This window comes from Falco cherrug, chromosome Z (assembly GCF_023634085.1).
Source record: "Falco cherrug isolate bFalChe1 chromosome Z, bFalChe1.pri, whole genome shotgun sequence".
Classification (NCBI taxonomy): Eukaryota; Metazoa; Chordata; class Aves; order Falconiformes; family Falconidae; genus Falco; species Falco cherrug.
In genome coordinates, this window is record NC_073720.1 from 74,822,019 (window position 1) to 74,842,850 (window position 20,832).

Consider the following 20,832-nt stretch of genomic DNA (forward strand, 5'->3'; position numbering starts at 1 on the left):
AAAATGACATATTCTGTAGGTGTGCACAGTGTCTTAGCTGCAGACATTGCTTTGCTGTGCTTGTTAACCTGTTCTTCACGTAAGACACCTTTCATTCCCACTCCTTGGGATACCTCTTAAATAGCCACCAGCAATCTGGTCTTGAGATAGGGAATACATTGTTTAGAAAAGAAGGATATTGAAAATAAGAAAAACTTACAACTTTCAACCATCATGTTGTTACATTTAAAACACATACTCAATCTGAAAAATAAGTATTAGAAAATTCTTTGTATGACTTCAAGCACAAAACATGCCACAATTTCCCCACCTTTTCCCCAATAAGAAAGAATGGCATACAAATCAGTATAAAATTACATAAACATTTGAAGCATGTATGGGGTTTTGTGAGTGTCTCTCTGTTTCATTCATTTTAATGGGAGTTGCATGGCTACAACAGACGAGACAAAACCTTGGCCTAGATACCATGTATTTGTATCAGCAGAGATGGGAAGAGCGGAATGTTTCCACGCAAAAAAACCCAGATGAGTTTCTTATGCTGCTTGTAAGTAGTTCAACTACATTTCTTTGAGAGTACTCATTGCTGCTCAAAAAGCCTTGACTTATTTACAAAATACAAATCAAGCAGCATTTCCTGGCATTTAAATGATATTGGACACCATGCCTATTAAGGTAATATAACAAAAAAAGTTCATGGCTACTGGACTGGTATTATAATACTTTGTTCCTTGAGACTTACCAGCTACTCTGCTTGCTCCGTCCCACCCAGGAACTGGATCTGCTGTTCGTGAATAGAGGGTTGGGAGTTCAGGGATCTGGGAGTAAATGTAATTTACTGCATCTGGTGTCAGAGAACAGGAAACAGTTAGATTCGTGCTACGAGCCCCAGTGGCTTCATTGCTTAGACAGCAGAGTATTGTCAGCCCTGACAATAGTCACTGGAGCTTTGTACTAGATAATTGGATCAAAGCAAACAAAGTGCAAAGTCACCGTCGTGTGATTGGTGTTCAATAGACTAGCTGAGGCAGGAGGGAATGGGTCCAGATGACTCAAACCTTATGTCAGTTGAACACATAAAATTATTTGTCAGGAGGTTCTGGATTTATCAAGTCTGTGACCTTTAAAATGGAGGGGAGAGGCAGGGAAGGTAAGGAACAAATCTAATCTGATACCCAGAATACATGACATTTCAGATAGAGATATAAAAGCCTAAAAATGCTAGTGTTGATTGAATGGGATGAAAGGCCAGCTCTTTTGCGCTGTCTGTTTCCGATATATTTGAACCGGCACTTGGCTTTTTGTTCTTAAAGCTGAAATTTAGCTAATAATGAAATCATGTGTAGATGTTGATAGGGTGGCCTGTCGTGATCTTCAAGTAGGTATTAAGCACCTGTCAGTTCTGCAGTGCCATCATTCATTAACAAACCCTGAACTGGTAAAAAGCAATCTTAAAGGAACTGACTTGTTTTACATATAAGCTTATGGTTGTTTAGCATAAGCTAAGTACGTTCTTTACAAGATACATTACAGATGTTTACAGTTATTTACCTGGAGGTGTTTTGGGGCAGGGTTAAATATAACAAGATAGCATATATAACTCTGCAAGGATTCAGGGGCTGAGATAAAAGCAGAGCTCAGAGCAGAGATGTGCAAATAACTGACTGGAAGTTCAGGCACCAGACCAAAACAAAAAAGAAAAAAAAATTAAAATCACATTTTTATCAGCTGGAAGTGTTTTTAGTTTTGTATGGAAGTGGTTAAATTTCTGTTCAAATATAAGATCCTGTCTGGTGTAAAAAACCTCCATTTTCCTCCAAGGGTACTTTGCTGGTATAATGTATAATTTAAGTCTTTGAGCCCTCAGTACAGCCTGGTCCATGTGTCAGGGTAGGAGGCAGAATCTGCCTTACTTGGTGCCTCTTGCTGTTATATAAGCAGGTGAAAGAAAAATACCAGTGCAGATCACAAAAGTGAACTTGTGAGAGTGAAAATGAAATGTCCTGTTGTAGGCTGCTTTACTGTATCTGGTGAAGGGAGGTGCTTTCATCACATTCCCTATGGGCTAACACCCATACCAGAAAAAACCCTACACCTGGCAGCATCCTCAGCAAAGACATGGTGTGCCACCTCTAATCCCAAATCTGCTCCTTTGGCAGGAAAATTTGGCCTGGTATTAGTGAGATGGTTTTATTGAAATGGCAGCTTTTACTTAATAGCGTGCAGTGGCCACTAGTGCTGCTGGGTGCAGGAAGACAGTAATCACAGTTCTCAAGAAGATATTCCATCCTTCCATGGAGCATTGTAGGTGACTCAAGTAAGGAGGTCTCCTTTCCCCCTTCCTGTGCCAGAGGAGGATGCCACAGAGGCACATGCAAATTCATTCTAGAAAGCCAGGAATTTAGTATAGAAGTTCAGTCTGTAACAGAGGAGTTTGAAAAAAACCACCTTGTTCAAGCAAATATTATTTTATTTCATATTTCAGCGCACAAATGGCAGGCTTGGCAAATGGACTTACATATTTTCAGTGCATACTGTCTCCTCGAAGTGTTTTATTTTTAGAAGTAGAGCCTAGAAGAAATAATTGTTTAGGACACAGCTGACTAAGCAGTGGCCAGCAACTGCTGCTTTCTTTTGCAGGGTTTCTTGCCTCTGATGAGAAACTGGTACAATGTTTGCTGTTGTTATTCTGGGAAATATCACCAGCAAATGATCAGGCCATTATTGAAAACTGAAGTAATTTCTCAGAAGAAAGAAGAAGTGGGGACTGTGTTTCTGGGCCAGAATAAGAACACACTTTGTGCTCTGGAAATGGCAGAAGTTCAGTAATTATTCACTCCGTAGAGTGTACTGCTGTAACAGTAGTTTCAGCACGCACTCCTCCAGCTACTTGAGTGACAGATGTATTTGTACACGCATGGTTGTAATCGATGCAGACTTGTGCTGCTTAAATAGTCATCCTGACTTCTTTTACAGTCCATGAGACTGTGAAAGACCCATGGATAGGGTACAGTTCTCATCCCAGGGCACTTCATGTGGCAAAAAGCCTTTGCAAGTGTTTGTTTTTCCCCAGTGCCTGTACAGGGAACTGAGCTGACCACTCTGTCATCTAGCATTACTGACGTCTAGCAGTAAGCAAGATTGGTTGTACATTTAGATGGTGAAACTCTAATTTTGATGGTGTATGTGTCTGTAGACCTTAGTAAGTTGGGGGTTTTTTTCTGCTTCTGCATCAGGAGACAATACCTAGGTGTTAGGTGTTAACATTGACTCAGTTCAGAAACTTCTCTGGATGTTACTTAGAATAAAATATTAAAAAATTAGTTTCAGGGTTCCTGATAATCTCTCATTATTGTCCTGAGAAGGAAACACCAGGGTGGAGGTGGTGGGGGTGGGATTCTCATGTACTCTTTCTTCTGAAGCAAGTGGTGGTACCCTGTTGTCAGAAATGGGGTATTTGACTAGAAGAAATTGGGGCTTGGTTGATTCTGCCAGTTCCTGTTCCATCTTCCCCGCGCCCCCCCCCCCCCCCCCCCCCCCCCCCCAATGAACTTGCTTTTTCCCGTTTATCTCACTGGCAACAATGTTTGTTTCATTTAGCACCTTTAAAAAGGATGTAAGAGAACAATTTTACAAGGAGCTGATGAGATACAAATTAGCATTTCATTCTCGTGAGAAGTAAGACATATATAAATTAAAGCATTTGAACTGACTGCATTCAATATCTTCTTTTCAACTTTGGATGAATTATTAATATCTAAGGTTGCCATAAAACATGTCCTGTGGCTCTTTGTACTACTTAGAACTGTGTTTTAGGACCAAGGCACTCTTCCATATTATCAGACAAGTGATTGGGAAAACATAAGAGGCAAAACAATCCTTTGAGGGTGCTTACACAAAACCAGATGTTCAAGTGCTCAGAATAGTTCCCACACAGATGCCTGTGGCCAAGTGTCAGACACGCTTATTTTCCAAGGACTGGATTATCTTTACAAATTCTGACTACCAGTAAAATCCGTGGTAATTCTTCTGCAAATAATGGCTCCCAGGGTAGGGTTGTTCCACCTGCAAACCCCCCTGGGGGTCCATGAAGCTACAGAACAGAAATTATGACCCTCCTACCATGTTTGTAAGACCAAGCAGGAAACTTTCCTAAAGGCTGAATAGGCTGGCTCTGACTTAGTGAATCATGCTTTAAACTAATGAACTTGGAGGGTAGGTTCCACAACTGACATCTGTATATCCATAAGCAACATGGTGGATGAGTACACCTGAAAAACCAGTAGGGAATGCTCACCAACCCTTTGCAAAGGCAAGAACCCTAAGTTCAGCCACCTCAAGTGCATGTATACCAATGTATGTAATCTGGGCAACAAGCAGGAGGAACTAGAGCTCTGTGCCCAGCCTGAGAGATGTCAAGAATCACAGAAACTTGATGGGAAAACTCACATGATGGGAAGACTATAATGGATGGGTACAAACAATTTCAGAAAGATAGGAAGGGAAGAAGAGAATGTAGAGTTGCACTTTATGTGAAAGAGAAATTTGAGTGCATAGAGGAGAGCTCTGGAGACTATGCCAGTTCTATTGAATGAAAGCCTTTGGATGAAGATTAGAGGGATCATCACCAAGGGGGATCTTATGTTACGAGTCTGTTACCAACCTCCCAATCAAGATGATGAAGCTGACAAAACCTCACTTTGGCTGCTCAAGGAAGTCTCAGGCCAACAGAACCTGGTCCGCATGGGTGGCTTCAATTGCCCAGACATTTATTGGAAAAAGTAATAAACTGGTGTACAAGCCATCCATCAGGTTCTTGGAATGCACTGAGGATTGTTTCTTACTGTAGATGCTGGGCCTGCTGACTAGGATCAGCACATTCCTAGATTTACTGCTCGCAAACCCAGAAGACTTACTTGACAACAAAACTACCAGTGAGAGCCTTGGATACAGTGACCACAACACTGTGGAGTTTAAGATCCTGCTGAGCTGAAGACTACTACCGAAGACCAGTAGTAGGACAAAGTTCCCAAATTTTAGAAGAACTAGCTTCAGTATGCTCAGAACTTAGCTGTGAGGGATTCCATGGGAAGCATCCATGGAGGGCGAAGGAGCTTTTGAGTGCTGGGAGTTATTCAAGAGCGCTTGCTGAAAGTGCAAAAATGTTTCATCGTCTACAAAGGTAAAGAAAGAAGGCTGAATAAAATACCACTTTGGCTTAACAATGAGCCTTTAGGTGTAATTAAAAGCAGAACAGAAGCATACAGACTATGGAAAGGCAGCCAAATAACTATTGAGGACTACAAGAACCTTGCTAGGGTGTGTGGCAGTCAGGAAGGCTCATCTAGAACTGAAATTGGCCAAAGATGTCAAGTACAACAAGAAAGGGTTCTTCAGATTTGCAAGAGGTAAGCAGAAGCACAGGGAAGACATATGCCATTACTAAACAGGGCAGGGAAACTAGTTACTAACAATGTGGACAAGGTAAATGTTCTCATTACCTTCTTTGCCTCTGTCTTTACTGGTGTAGCTGTATCCCAGATCACGAGACAAAGTAGCTATGATGACCCATGTGTTGACCCACCAGTAGTGGAGGAAGGGCTGGCGTGCAGCCTCTTGCAGGGGCTCATTCTACATAAATCCCTGGGTCTGGTTGAAATCTAGGGCACCAAGAGAAGTGCCTGGCATTGTTGCAAGGAGACTGTCTATAATATTTGAACTTCACAGAAATCAGGGAATCTCCCTGATGACTGGAAGAGGGAAAGTATCATACACATCTATAGGAAGGGACCAAAAGAACGCCCAGGAAAAAAAGAGTCTTATTGGTCTTAATTCAGCCCCTGGGAAACTGATGGAATGAGTCCTCCTAGAAACTATTACAAATCAAATGAAGCAGGTGATGGGGAAATGCCAGCATGGATTTACCAAGGGCAAATCATGACAAACCTGATCACTTTCTACAAAAAAATAATGTCTTCTGTTGACATTGTGAAAGCAGTGGATGCCATTTACTTGGCCTTGAGCAAAGCTTTTGACACTGTTTCCCACAGCCCTCTCCTGGACAAGCTGGCAAGATACAGATTGGATGAGTTGTCTGTGAGATGGGTAGGAAATTGGCTAACAGGCTGCACCCAAAGGATGGTGATCAATGGTTTTTACTCAAGTGATCAGAGGTGCTGTAATTGTGGCAACCATAGATGCAGACCAAATTAAAAAGTTACTTTAAACTCTACAATTGAAAAACAATTGCTGATGAGTTTTTACAGGACATGTGGAAAGTACTCTACAAAGATCTGTACTTGACTCCTCTAAGGACAAGCTCATCTGTTTTGCTGTTGGGCTGCACAGCTGATCAAGATCGGAAGAAGGAAAACCAGAAGAGTCTCTAAGTAATGTGCTGGAAGCTAAACAATCCAGGCCAGGCTAGGTTTCCACAGCCACATCTTTACCAAATATATGCTAATACATACCAAATTCAAACAGAGGCTTATGCAAAATGTAGTTACTCTAATGGTGGCTTCTGTATATTGGCTGAAGTAGCAGCATGTAGTTTGCATACAAATGGCCAAAGATTGCAGAGGATGAATTTACCCCTGAGGCAAATTCAGCAGTCAAGGGATTTATACCAGATCTTAATGTGGCTTTTATTTTATATATACACTGAGCCATAAACACATGCGCACGTGGAGTAAGAGCTCTCTCCATTTATTCATGATGATGTGCATGCAGCATAGCAGTACAGCATGCCTGGTTTTGACTGCAGTCTTGAGCAGTACCAGAGCAGTACCAAATGATGTCATTCCTAGCATCTCTCAGGCCTTATTTAATGAAGAGCTTGTCAGTGACAAACCACCAAGGAGATGGCAGGAGCATGGCTGCAGGTTACAGGGCCACAGCCCACAGCCTCAGCTTTTCTGCTCTGCTTTCTCTCACAGGGTAATCTACAAAGGCAAGGTGTGTTCATACCCTGGAAAACACGGGATTTGTGTTTATTGTGCCTGGATGACTTCAGGCTCAGAAATGCTTATTGCTAAACACAGCTATTTTCTGGGAAGGCTTGGAAGGACTCAAAGAATCACTTGACCAGCCAACAGTGCTCACCACCACTTGTCCCCTTCCCTTGCAGCCTTAATCTGGACCCTTCTGGTTTCTGAACTCCGCATAGCAGTGCTTTCTGCACACTCAAAAGCTCTGTCACTCACATATATATATGGAACAAAACCATGCAGAGGAACACAATGGTAAAATAAATCACTTCCTGTACCATGGTAATGTTTAGAATAAAGGGAGGGATGGACAAAGAGCAAACTAATGTGGTATTTATGGACTCCCAAGTCTTTCAGGATGTGTCAGCAAATGAAGAAATTGCCCCGACAGGTCGATGTTGGTTTTCATCTGTGTTTTACACAGCCTTCCTGTAGTGCCCAATGGCTCCTACCATTTCCCTCCACAGCATGTGTTACAGACAGTTGCTAGACAGATGGCTGATCTGCTGCAACAAAGCAAGTCCTATATGTTTCTAAAAGAAGGAAAAATCTATGGTACCAAAGTGCTCACAGCTAGCTATGTACATGTTTTCTTCCTGCTCTGATCAGCTACCCTCAAGACTCTTGTCAAAGGGCGGAAAACAAAGGACTTGCTCAGCTTTCACCCTGTGAAGATATACAATCACATTGTGCTCACAGTAGGAGGGCTCAGAGGGCAGTTTGCAGCCTTGGTCATCCCTAGAGAAGAAGAGTATGGTACTGCTTAGAGGATGACCAGAGACCACCTCAGCCCACAAGGACCAGCTGCCAAGAGGAAGAGAGAAGATATATAAAGCAAGTGGCCTGGAAAAGAAGAGGTACTGGTTAATTTAGCTATAACCCCTGCTCCCTCTGATTGCACACTTATTCCAGAGGCGCTCTCCTGTCTTTGGCATAGTTTTGCAGTTTTCTGTTACCCTTCAGAAACCATGAGCTATCCTTGTCTGGCTCAGCCTGTGAGGGAGGGAACCCCTGAAAGCAGGCAAAATCTGGAGAGAAGTGAGGTTCTTCTTGAACCCAATGAAATACTACATTGCTACAATAAAATACCTTCGGGGAAACCACCACTTTGTACTTGCTAGGGGCTTCCTTTTGTTCCCATTTAAGACAACGCACTTAAAGAGGCAGACTGTATCTTGCAGGAGTCATAAAAGCTCCTGCACACTTTGGGGGTTAATTTCTGTAGGCATCATCCTTTTTTTTTTGAACTTGCCAACAACCATGGTGAAACTCTTCATAGGTACAAAATATGTGCCGTTCTGGATCTTTATTTACTTTGTGGTAGCTGATTTCAAATGCTCCAGGAGGAAGGAAGAGTAAGCAGAGCATCCTATCTGGGACTTTTTTTTTTTTTTTTTTCCAGTGGGAGTTAATGTGAAACTTGGATTATATTGCTAACAGAAGTGAAATTTTCAGAACTAGAACTTTGAATTAAGAAGAAAACTCTCTTACTAAGTAATATTATCATCTCAAAAAGAAAATTCCAAGTCAGCTTATATGCTACATATTAACCTTCTTTTGTATCCCAGTGCCTTAATGTTAGGATCATCCTACATATTCCTCATCTATACTCACAGTACAGTTGGGCATAGCTTTGTCAGCAATTGGAGGAGGTAGTCTTGACCTCAAGTATTTTGAATCTTGCCAGTTCAAAGACATGTACTGAGAATGAGAGTGTGGAGCATAGATTTATCTGCAAATGGATCAGCATGATATCCTTCCTGGGTCCTAGGGGTCTTGGAGAGGCACTACAAGGGTCTTTCTAGCTTCCTGTGACTAAACCGTATTATTTGCTCACTCAGAAAACTAGATTTATAGTTCAGTATTTAGACTGATCATACATAGTGTGACGCTGAGTTCATAAACTAGGAGTTATTACATCCTCATCCATCCATGCAAAGTTTTCCTTCTGTAAGAATCTTCATGCAAATAATGTCATTCATCAGTAAAGTAATCTAATTTTAATAGTTGTTCCTGCATGTTAGGAATAGTCCTTATTGTATTTAAGTGTTTATGGGCAGAGCATGAGTGCATAAAATGAAGAAGACTGACTACAGAGAGGTTGAAAGGAGTCTGCAGTGCAGGGCTATCATGTGGTGAAGGGGGTCAATAACGTAGAAGTTGTACAATGTCTGTTTTAAGTAATCCGTGCTGTTCTTTCCCCTTGGTTGCACATAAGAAGAGGTGGAGCTCTGCCAAAGGAGTACTGTTTCACCACAATAGTGACGTTTGTGCTTACAGTTCCAAAGAAAAAAGTAATAGTTCTAGCAATAAATCAGAAACATACAATGAAGAAACCCCTTACTCTGTAAACCTTTGCAATAAAGCTATAGTAAAATTCTTGTTAAACCCAAAGCTATACAGTAATAAAAAGGCACTTACCCCCATCCTGGTGTGAGAAACTCTGTGAAGGGAAAAAATAAGATGTTTGGTTAAACCTTCTATATTGTGGGTATAATTTGCCTGAAGTATTGATATTTAGGCTAGGCTTGCTTTTATGGTTCTTTGTAATTTTTTAAATGGGTAACTGGGGGTATGGCTCCTCAGATTTAGGTGCCATTACAGGCTAAGGGAGAGGGACATGGTGTAACTAAAAAGAGAACTCTGCTGTTTGTTGCAGGCTGTAATGTTCAGAAGTGGCATTTGTAGTGAATGCCACTATCTCTGGGTGCCACTGGGAGCAGGGAAGTTTGAGATGCCTTTCAGGATCCTGCTGATGTCTTTCAGTGGGGATGAGAGCTCGCATTGTTTCCCTGTAGATAAGCTAGGGAGATAGTCTCTGAAATCCCTTTTTTAAAAAAAGCTGGAGTGGAAGGGCACATCCAAATAACCCAACCAAAATAGATCTGACACCTCTACATCTTTTCTAGCCTTGTTCATCCTGGTTTGAGATACATGCTCTGCAACCATGCTCAATCTTCTTAGAACTGTTGCTTTCAAACAATGCCAGAAGTCTACCTTGGTTTCAAACTGTGCCTGCGTGGTGGTGTGGTATTTCATTTTTTTTTTTTTTTCTTAATACCTTTTGCAAGTTGTCGAAGGATTTCTCAGTTTCCTTCAGTTTCTCCAAAATTATTTGTTCTTTGGCAGATATTTGGGATTCCTCACTTTCTAATTTCTGTATTTCTTGTTCCAGCCTGTGGAAGACAAATACAGGACATACACACAAAAATAAAACATGTAAAAATGATTTCAACAAACCATAGTTTCCTAGGTATTAATTAGCATTTCAAATGTCATCAAGAACAACTTTCACTCTTGTTATCCACAACAGCTTTCCTAGCACATGAAGTGCACGTGAATTATTTGTAAAACATACAGATCTATTTAAAAGAGAAACAGTAATTCTCTTACTATCCACTTCTGCAAAAGCAAGTAAAGATTAATGAAAAATATATCTTGATATCCCCTCACCTCGATTCCCCTACCATTTCTCAGATATGGACTTTCATTTTAGAAATTACAGTACAGGATATAACCATAAATATGCAATAACAATTAGAGGACTAAGTGTTTTCTAATCTTTTGTACTCTGGACAATGAAACTGAAAACGGTTGGAAGCTGTCAGTCAACCAGTTGTGTTAGAAGTTTCTCTTGAATGGGTACTTTGCCCACTCCTGCCTATAACACTTTGAGATATCCATCCATGCTTTCTACTGTTATTGCATGATACAATGCAATATCCTCTGGGGGAACCCAGAGGCTTTAGGTAATAAAATACACAGGATACTCAGAAAATAAACTGATTTTGCTAGGTGGTAAGCATTCCGCACTATCGTTTCTCTTGCCAATACTTAATGGCACACACTCCTTAAGATGTGTTGATTGTGATTTGGGATGCACTTTAATCAGGGTTAGATTCTCCATTACTTTAACTCAAACCTCCTTTTACTGACATGATTTATTCTGGTGCAAGCATATTCCCTCTTTTGCTCTCTATTTTTATGTATGTGACCATATTTATTTTCTCACTTTTGATTAAAAAAATAATCTGTGATATGACCTAAGATGAACACTTTTGAACTGGGATAGTTACCTAAAACTGTCTACAGAAAGAGTTGTAGCTGCTCACAGTTTGTTGGACCATATTTCTTGGAATGTGAGAGATCAGCATCGCCCAATACTTTCCTTATGTATGGCTGCTTGACCCCACCTTTCTGCCACCACTTCTTAGGTGGATCCAAGCTGAAGTGACACATTTTCACTCTTTCTGAGTGCTGCACAGCACAGGACTTCATTAATGTGTATTTGATCACAAGGCAGAGCGCAAGAAGAAGATGACAGTGAGCAGGTAGGGAGGAGGGAGGGAGAGATTGCTCCTTTCAGGGGATTGACAGCTTGAGTTGCTTGTGAAATTCATGTTCCTAAATATAGATACAGGGATCTATCTTAAGGCACCCCCCTTAGAAATTTTTCCCCACTTTTTAATTGTGCAAGGATGAAAAGATGTGTGGCACTTGCTGACAATGCTTTTCATTAGATGGAGGCAAAAGTGTCACAGCCTCAAGCTGCTGCAGATAGAAAAATGTAGATTTTGCTCTTGTGAAGTATGTGCATACTTAATAGTCTTTGTTAAAGGCAATCCCATCATTTCCAAGTTGAAATGGCTTAACTGCAGTGATTTTAAAATGAACTTTTGGAAAGTACTTATCCAATCCACTTAATGTTGTCTCCAAAGACATATAAAAAAAATGTAAATTGCAAAATATTTTGAAACAAATGTTTGAAACAAAGTGGAACAATTTGATACAGGATATGTACCCATCCCCAACCCCCCCCCCCCCCCCCCCCCCCGTGGTTCTGGGAGAAAGACTTCAAAAAACCATGTTTCTTCCCGATTCTTCCCAGGAAAATTTTAAAAATACCTACTGAAATGACAAAATAATTTGTCACTGAGGTCAGACATTGCCATGCTCCTATTTAATTAAATTAGAAGTCAACAGGAAGGTGGCTTCTTTTCCTTCCCTGTCCCTGGGAACGATTAGCAGACCTACATACATTTATATATTGCTGATACAGACATTTGAAATATTCTCCTGTGCTGTCTGGTGAAATTACTTTGTGGAGCTGGGTGAGTTGGGGTTTACTGATATGTTTTCTTTTCTTACCAAGTGAATCACTAAGAAGCATTCTCAGGATACATGTTCTGTAACCTGCTACATTTTGCTCATTAAATGATCCAGAAAGAGACTGTACAAGTCAGCAACAAGTCAGCAACAACAAAATATACAGGAATAAAGAAGTCCTTTTTCTTTCAAATGAACTGGACATCAGTTAATAATTTATGACAATGAAAAGACTGTGAGTATATGTGGTATGAGGCAACTCCCTTGATGTTGGCAAGTTTATAAGCAAGTAAGACTCCTTGTAATTTGGGGTGAACGTAAGTGAAACATTTTTTGCACACCACCTCAAAACTGTGGAAACTTTGCCATTAATTGTTGATCTTTCAGAGAAAGTTTGCTTCTAAGGATGCACATATGCACTTGTACATGCACACCCAGCCATTGATTTGATTTAGATTTTCATATTTTCTGGTTACTTACTCTTTTGTTTTTACATGTTTATGTCTCTTTTTATCCTCCCCTCCTGGTTCACTTCCTCAGTTTCTGCTTCCTTTGTGCCAGCCTGCCCTCACCATTAAAATGCATTTGGCAGATACAACATTAGGTTGCCAAATTTCTACAAGCAGCTTGATATTTTTTTTCCTGAATCCCTTCTTCAGTTCCTTTTGGAAGTGGTATTAACAACAACTTAATGAAGAGGAAAGGGATGGGGGCAGAGCTGCCAGAGTTCAGAAACATGGGTGAAGCTGGTAGGACACCAATTTCTTATGTGACACTGAGTAAGAATGCATACAAACTCATCCAGTAGGTGCAAATTGCCCTTTTTCCACTAAAATCAATGCAGGCAGGTCTCCCAGGACCTGTGTAGAATGGGTCTGAATTCCTAATTGTGTCAGGAAAAATACAGATAATTCAGCCAGAATGTACCCGTTACATAGCACAAGAGTCATATACCAAGCATTAATATCCACAGGAGATTGCTTTATACCTGTTTGGTTTTTACACCACTCATGTCTGAACTTTCTAGGCTTAAAAACTGAGGTAATGCTGCTGAGTTACTGAGGTAACAGAAATACTCAAGGGCAGAGTTGCCATGTAAGCTGTTGTATACATTCATCAGTAAATCACCTGGGCACCACAGACTTCCCTGGAAAATTTGGATCTAGTGTCTTCACCACTTCCTTTGGCTGCCTTTTTACATAAGGGCCAGCAATGCAAAAATTAAAATCTTAATGCAAACCAAAGGTTATTTTGCATGCTTTATTTTTTCAGTGAGCTTCATATCATCAGAATTGCTGAGTGATAATGAGAACTGCTTGCTTTTTTGGTAACAAGATACAACATAGATATGCAAATTTGGTCTGCAAAACAAAATGCACTAACATCACATCTGTTTTGAGCAACATGCTATATAATGGTTTAAAGAGTAATAAATCTTTTCAGAGTGCACATGTACATGTACGTACATATACAAAGTGCTTACATTCTTCCTGTGTAATCCTGTTAAATATTGAATAATGTCCTTTTCTTCTAGCCCGTTTTAAAAAGGATGTGCCTTAATTGTCATTTGACACCTGGCAAGGAAACCTTATAATTCCCTTGTTCCTGGTTTATTAGTGGATTTCAGGCTGGTGTTTGAAAGATGGCCACAACAATAAATCCAGTTAAATAAACAACTACAATATCTGGAGTGCCGTAGGGAAAGGAAATAGGAAAGAAAACAGAGATCCAGATGAAGCAGCAGTGGTGTAAAACAAACCATTTGTATTGCTGCTTACTGGTCCAAGAAGTTACCCGCTAGCTGGGATTTGCTAAACTGTTTATATAAGGAGAAAAAAATTGGTCAGAGAGTCCAGAGTTGCTTTGGCATGGGCATGCCTTTTCAGTGGGTGCACACAGTGCTGTTTCCCCAAATATCAGAGACAAACAGGGGAGATTTTGCCACTCAGAAAGCCAAGCCTGCCTTGCTGCTAGCCTGTCTGTCCCACAGCGTTCTTTAATGGATGACTGCTGTAAACATCTGAGGGTATAACAGGATTTTCAGGGAGGCTGAGAAGAGCTGTCCATGTAAGCAGATGACCCTCCTGCTCATGTTAATGGTGCTGTTCTGCTATGAAGAGAAAGAAAACACAAACAGCCAAACGGATGGTATCTTCCAGACAGCATTTTGCTGTGATTTGGGTGCACCTTGATTCCTTGGTTAGTAAGATTACAGGCTGATAAGATATTTCAGGCTGGAAGTGACCTTGGGAGCTCTCTAGCCCAACCTCCTGCCCAAAGCAGGGTCAGCTGTGAGATCAAACCTGGATACTCATGGCTTCTTCCAGCTGGGGTTTGAAACTCCCCAAAGATGGGAGGCGAAGAATCCATTTTTAAGACTACACACAGGCTTTCTCTTTTATAATCTAGCTATCAGACATCATACCCTGCAAAAACTAGACCAGAACCCTTCAGTAGCGCAGGGCAAGGGGATGCAGTGCACTGCTAAAGGAAGTGTGGTCTGTGTGTTTGCTGGGATTTCAACGTAACCAGGTGGGCACATGAGTGTAGGCAAGGAGGGCAGGGCAGTTTCCAAGAGGATTGGAGGCAGAATCAGCAAATGGACCCTCCTGCAGAGATGCTGGGATCAGGGACCAAAGGAGGTATCAGGCAGCACAGAATACTTAAATTTAGGTGATGAAAGGGAAGTTAAGCAGGGAGATTTAAGTGGTGAAGAGGCAGAAGAGGTTTGCTGCTGTGGTGCATATATATGTGTGTTTACATTTAGCATTTAGCACTCAGTACCCAGCAAACATTATGTTTGAATATAGGGCTCTGTTTTGTGCTCCAGCTTGAAGGTACTTTCTCTATGTAAAGGATTTCCTCTGTTTCCCATGCTAAGATGTTGAAACCCATGGACCTGGGCTGTCATTTTCCTCTGTGTTGAAAGACAGAGGCTGTTCTGGCACAAGGTGCTTTTACCTTGAACTCAGAAGGAACCTTGAGGAGGATCCTGCAGGATATTCATGCAGCTGGTGCAGTCACACTGCTTTTGCAACAGGAGCACACAATCCCAAGTAAGCAGAACTATGCCTGAAGAAAACAGCCTCCTCTATCCAGCTAATTAACTCTGGCAGACACATGATTTCTAGAGATGCTTACATTTGGCTCAGCAGTGTTTTGTTTTTCCAGGGTGGGATGGTACCAGCATTATAAACAGGGAGAACAGCAGCAGGTTTATGGACTGGTTGAGAAATAGTCATGTCACTTCTGCAGTGAAGATAGAAATGTAATAGAAATTAAGACTGCAGCATACACACTGACATGTCAGTGGAAAAAAAAGAACATTCATCAGCATTAATAAGGAAAATATATAAGTATTCAGAACTTAAGAGAAAAACAGGAAAGACCTAATCAGAGTAAACACTCAAAGGGAAAAGGATGCACATGTAGAGTGGGGGATGGCTCAGCTGTAAACTGATTATTTTGCTATTGCTTGACTGATGCCCTAAATCAACCTGATATAAAAGGCACAAAGAAGACATAGGCCTATGTATCAGTAGTTATCTGTCTCAGAGTTGAACATCCTGAGGTGTTACAGCTGGTATTAAAATGGCAGATTCACAAGCAGAGAACTGCAACAAACCCCTCTGATGCTTACTAAACAGAAAGTTAAACAAACACCATGTTTAGGGATTACTGGACTTGTTGATCTCTGCACAAACTATGTACCCATCTCAAGGATCTGGTCCTCAAAAAGCTTTTCACCACACAGCAAAACCAGAAGCTGTAACTTAAGGGGTTGACGCTTCTGCCATACGCCTTTTCCTGCAGTGCAGAAGAGCTGCACCCCATGGGCCTCTCATTCCTACTTGTTCTTGGCCACTGTAAAGGTTTTTGGGGCAGCTGTGTACCTGTTAGGTCTCACAGGTTCAGAATAACCTTGGAAAATGAATTTGCAAGGGGAAAGGGTTCCCCCTGCAAGATATGTAAGTCTTGAATTTTGGTTTTTTAAACCAGCACAACCAAAGAAGATATGGGGAACTGTACCCTAAATCCCAGTCCAGCATCTCAGACCTTGACACGCTTCCTATACCCCTTTATCTACTGCCAAACACCGGTAACCTGGCTGTAAACCAACATGCCTAAGAAACTGGATCTGAAACCTACATACCACAGCTGTGAACAGTTCCCTTCATCTGTTGTAGAGGAGGGGGAGATCACTGACTAATACTTTAGTTTCCACATTGGCTTAGTTTTCTTAGCAAACACCAGCAGTTGTGCCAAAGCCAGTTGGACCATTTGTGCATGTCACTGTATATCGACACACAGCCAGCGCTGATGGCAAAAAACCTGTTGATTTCAGGTCTGTTGCAGGATCTGAAATGGGATTCCAGAGCTGAGTAATTCAATGCCTTTTAGTTTAGTCTTTCTGCAAAGCTCATCCTTTTTGAACGGCTCACCCTGAAAGAGGAAAGCTGGCAGTGCACATCTTATGATTTCCAAAAGGCTGTTGTTTACAGAGTGCAGCTGATAATCAAGAGCAGAAAAGCTAATTAGCATCTTTGAAAAGGCAAAACCTCTGTGACTTGAAAGACTGGGGACACATTATCACCTATCAATGCCTGGAAATGAGATTCAGGCACAATGCTGAATGAGTTTCTCTGGTAATCTATATGAAACTTTTCTGAATACACAGGAAGGGGAACCATCCCCTCCACCAAGCAAAATTTACATTCTAGTGCCAACTGATGAACATGGGAAGAAAGGAAAACCTTTCTATAATTCCCTTTGATATTTAGAGTAAATGCGTGTACACACATGCATAGAAAGAGAGTTGTATGTTGATATTGTACATCTGCCTGGTTTAGGACCATATTAATCCCTGCTAGGTTAGACAAATCAAGGCCACCAAATCAAGCACTGGCCACAGGTTTCCTTGAGCTAAACATGATGAGGAGTAAAATGCAACAGTCAAGACCCTGAGTTAGTAAAATGTTGCCTGCCCACGTGTAGAAGGCTTAGTGTCAACATAATGCAAATGTTTTGACCTACAATTGCAGAATTTATATGACTGAGTCCCTTTCCTTGCCAAAGCAACACTGTTTGTGTGTTAATTTTTATCAGTGCTTTGCCTGATGCAGTGTTAAAGCTGCCAAGCAAGGGGACCTTTAGTGCTCATTGGGGTGACTCTTCCTCCAGCTAGAACCACTTTTTCAGGACTGGCTTTTTCTCTACTTTAGAAAGATGTTATCTCATTCCAGTATCAATCGCTCATATCACCTCAACATGCAACTTCTTGCCCCCACAGCATTCCAGGGCCAAGTTCTTCCATTCTTCTTCAAACAGGATATGTCTCCAGACTGGATGAGATTGAAACCTTAAAACCTTCCCATTGCCTCAGGAGAGGGCAGATCACTGACTGGAAATAAGTGAATTACTATGCCTTGGATGCTTGCCCTTACAGCAGAGGAGCACATGGCTTGAACCTCCTTTGGGGAATGAAGGGGAAAAAATAAATTAAAAAAAAAAAGCCCTGGTCTGAATCCAGTCTGCTGGCCAGTGGCCAAAGAGGTTAAAGAGCAGAGTCCATTTATTTTCTCCCTGTCTGCTTATACGGGAGTGTTTGGATCTTAAAGCTTCCAGTTATGCTCCTGAGCAGTGTTCAGGCAGGACCTGGCAGATCTGACCAAGTTTCTTTATTTCCCTGACCAGCTGAGTAAAGATCCTGATAGCTTAACCCGCTCTGGTAGTCAGGCTTTTGAATAATCCAGCTCTTGGAGGACTTTTGTTTAAAACAAATGGCACAAATTTCCTGGTTTCTTGGCTCAGCCCAGTGAGATGAAAATGGATATTCAGGCTCCTCTTGGTGAAGCTGGGTTTTGTCTCCTCTTGGTGAAGCTGGGTTTTGTCTCCTCTTCACTGTTGCTATAGTTTTCTTCTTCCCTCCCAGCTCAGAAAGAGGACAAGCCTTCTGCCTCTGGAGCCTCTGGGTCCAGTGTCCAAAACTTTAAAATGAAGTAAACTGAGAGCCACAATTGATGTAAAATGCTCAGACTGCACAAAACCAGACGCACAGCTCTCCATGTTCGGACAGACAGGGAGTTGCACCAGAAAATGTACGGGATTTACACTGCAAGTACAGGGATGCATCGCCTATGGTTCATTGTTTGATATGCACTGGGCTAGCAGGAGAAGGGTAGGGAAAGCAAAATAGCCACCTGAGAGAGGGCACATGCGCTGTATTTTGTAATTAGAAGATGAAGAAGCAAAGACTCAGGGAAGACACTGAACCCTGCAGAAACTTGCTTACTTTCCCATGACTTTAAGTAAACTTGGCAGGACAAGCACCAGGAGAATTGTCCCTAGGATGCCTGAGGACACACAAGAGTACAAGGGACAAACATGCTTGCTGTCATGAAATCCTCTCCACCTCCTACACTGCATTTTGCTCCTATTTCCTACATTAAGGTGTACTTCAGGGAACTGGCTGGGCGGTTTGAGCACTGGAAATAGGCTCCAGAAAGGTCACAACAGTTGTGGTGGGACCTGGGGTCAGAGAGCATGTGTTGCAAGATGTGGTCCAGGTAAAGGAGGGTCGCACATGCGGTTCCCCCAGCACAAAGTCTCTGTACAGGGCAGCACACCCCCAGAGACTAGAAAAGCAATACAGGTGTGGCCAGACCTGTGAAAAATAGTTTGCTGGCACATTGCAGCTATGCATGTGAAAATTCATTTAAGTTTAGCAACAGATGCCAGCAGTTCAGCTGTACAGTGGACTGTTATTTATATCTTGGGAGAGGTCCAAGAAATAGAGAGAGAGCAACTGGGGGATGGCTGTTGAATGCTCATTTTTCCATAGTGCAGTAGCACTGGCTACTTCACTGTTACCCAGGGTAAGTGTGGATGTACGATCAAAATGAATGTGTGACCTTATGCAGCACCCATACCACAAGCTGCCAAGAAAGGAGGATGCTTTTGTGCAATTCCTGAACGTACTGATATACTGGAGACACACATTCAGTTACCTAACAGCATTTACAGGGAAGGCAGGAAGCCTGGGAAAGGGTTTGAATTTTACCTCCATTTTCGTTTTTAATGAAGAGAAGTAAAAAGAAAGGAAATTACTAAAAGTATTTGCCCTGAAGAGGTTCAGTCTGCTATGTACAGACTGGGAATACATTTTTTGTCCCTGATTTACAATGTCAGCTGAGAGATGAGCTGCCAAGGGTCATGGGGAGCTCGGGGCAGAGCATGAGCCAGGCAAAGCTGCCTCATGGAAAAGGACCCAGGGGTGTTGGTCAGCAGCTGGCTGACTATGAGCCAGCAGTGTGCCCAGGTGGCCAAGAAGGCCAACACCATCCTGGCTTGTATCAGAAACAGTGTGGCCAGCAGGACAAGGGAAGTGATTGTACCCCTGTACCGGCACTGGTGAGAATCCTCTGTTGAGTTTTGGGCTTCTCACTTCAAGAAAGACATTGTGGTGCTGGAGTGCGTCCAGAGCTGAGCAAGGAGGTTGGTGAAGGGTTTAGAGAGCAAATCCTGTAAGAAGTGGCTGAGGGAACTGGGCTGTTCAGTCTGGAGAAAAGGAGACTCAGGGGGGATCTTACTGCTCTCTACAGCTACCTGAAAGAAGTAGTAGGCAGGTGGAGGTCGGTCTCTTTTCCCTGGTAATTAACAATAGGACTAGAGGAAATGGCCTCAAGTTGCACCCGAGGAGGTTTGCATTGGATATTAGGAAAAATTTCTTTACTGAAAGGGTGGTGAAGTGTTGGCACAGGCTGCCCAGGGAGGTGGTGGAATCACCATCCCTGGAGGTATTTGGAAGATGTGCAGATGTGTTGCTTAGGGTCACGGCTTAATGGTGGACTTGGAAGTGTTAGGTTAATGGTTGGGCTTGACAATCTAAAGGTCTTCTTTAACCTAAATGATTCTATGATTCTATGACACTGAATTTACACCCTTGAGTTGCAGCAAAATGTCCACAACTATATACCCTAGCAGCTGCTGCAAGGTGGGCCCTGTAACCTCCAGGTTAACTGGCTGTACACAGCAGAAACTTCAGGCAGGCATTGGCTGTTCATTTTCTACCCTTATTGAAAACTACAGTTGCTTCTGGAGGGGCTGCAGCAGAAATGCAATGAACTTCTGCAAGCTTGGAGTGAAAGCAGTGCTTCATTGGAAAGTAAAACACATGGAAGGCTGGGTTTAAAGGTAGTGCCGTTGGCTAGGGCTGCAGTGGGCTGTTTTCTGCCTCACTGCAGCTTTTTCTTCAACTGTTTCTTTGCCTTCCTGCCCTTGGACCACAAGACCTGGGGATGTGCTCTTCATGTTCCTGTCTACTCTTCCCAGGGAGCTGATGAGGGTCTTGCACAACAAGTCTTGCCCAGACCAGTGCTCCTGTCTCTCTCGGTCACCCATGGGCCACTGCAGAGGGGACAACACAAGAGAAGTGCCTGGCAGATCTCCAGGACATCAGGACACCAAGCTCTGTGATCTAGAGTAGTGTTTGGGGGACTTGGCACTGCTTGCCTTCTCCTCAGCAGTGGAGCACTCTTGTACCTGAAGTGCCCACAGGACATGCTCAGGCAGCAAGCTAACTGCAGTTATTTCTGTGGAACACAGGAGTGAAGGGCAGACGCTGGATAGTGCCTTAGAAGTATGACAGGTTTTCCCAACTCGCTGTGAATCCAGCTTTGCTTTCTGGAGCTGCTCAGCCCTGACTCCGCTCTGACTTTAATAGTTCTTCCAGTATCTGCCATGC

At 42.3% G+C, this 20,832-nt stretch overlaps 1 protein-coding gene across 2 annotated transcripts in view; it reads right to left on the minus strand.

Moving 5' to 3' along the window:
- The window catches only part of PALM2AKAP2 (PALM2 and AKAP2 fusion), a 274,674-nt gene that overhangs the window by 149,900 nt on the left and 103,942 nt on the right, over positions 1 to 20,832 (minus strand). For both annotated transcript variants that reach the window (XM_055699085.1, XM_055699086.1), the window contains exons 4-6: positions 10,045 to 10,159; positions 9,405 to 9,426; positions 740 to 841 (exon numbers count right to left, since the gene is read on the minus strand). In XM_055699085.1, coding sequence (XP_055555060.1) covers positions 740 to 841; positions 9,405 to 9,426; positions 10,045 to 10,159 — 239 coding nt within the window. The remainder of the gene's footprint in view (positions 1 to 739; positions 842 to 9,404; positions 9,427 to 10,044; positions 10,160 to 20,832) is intronic.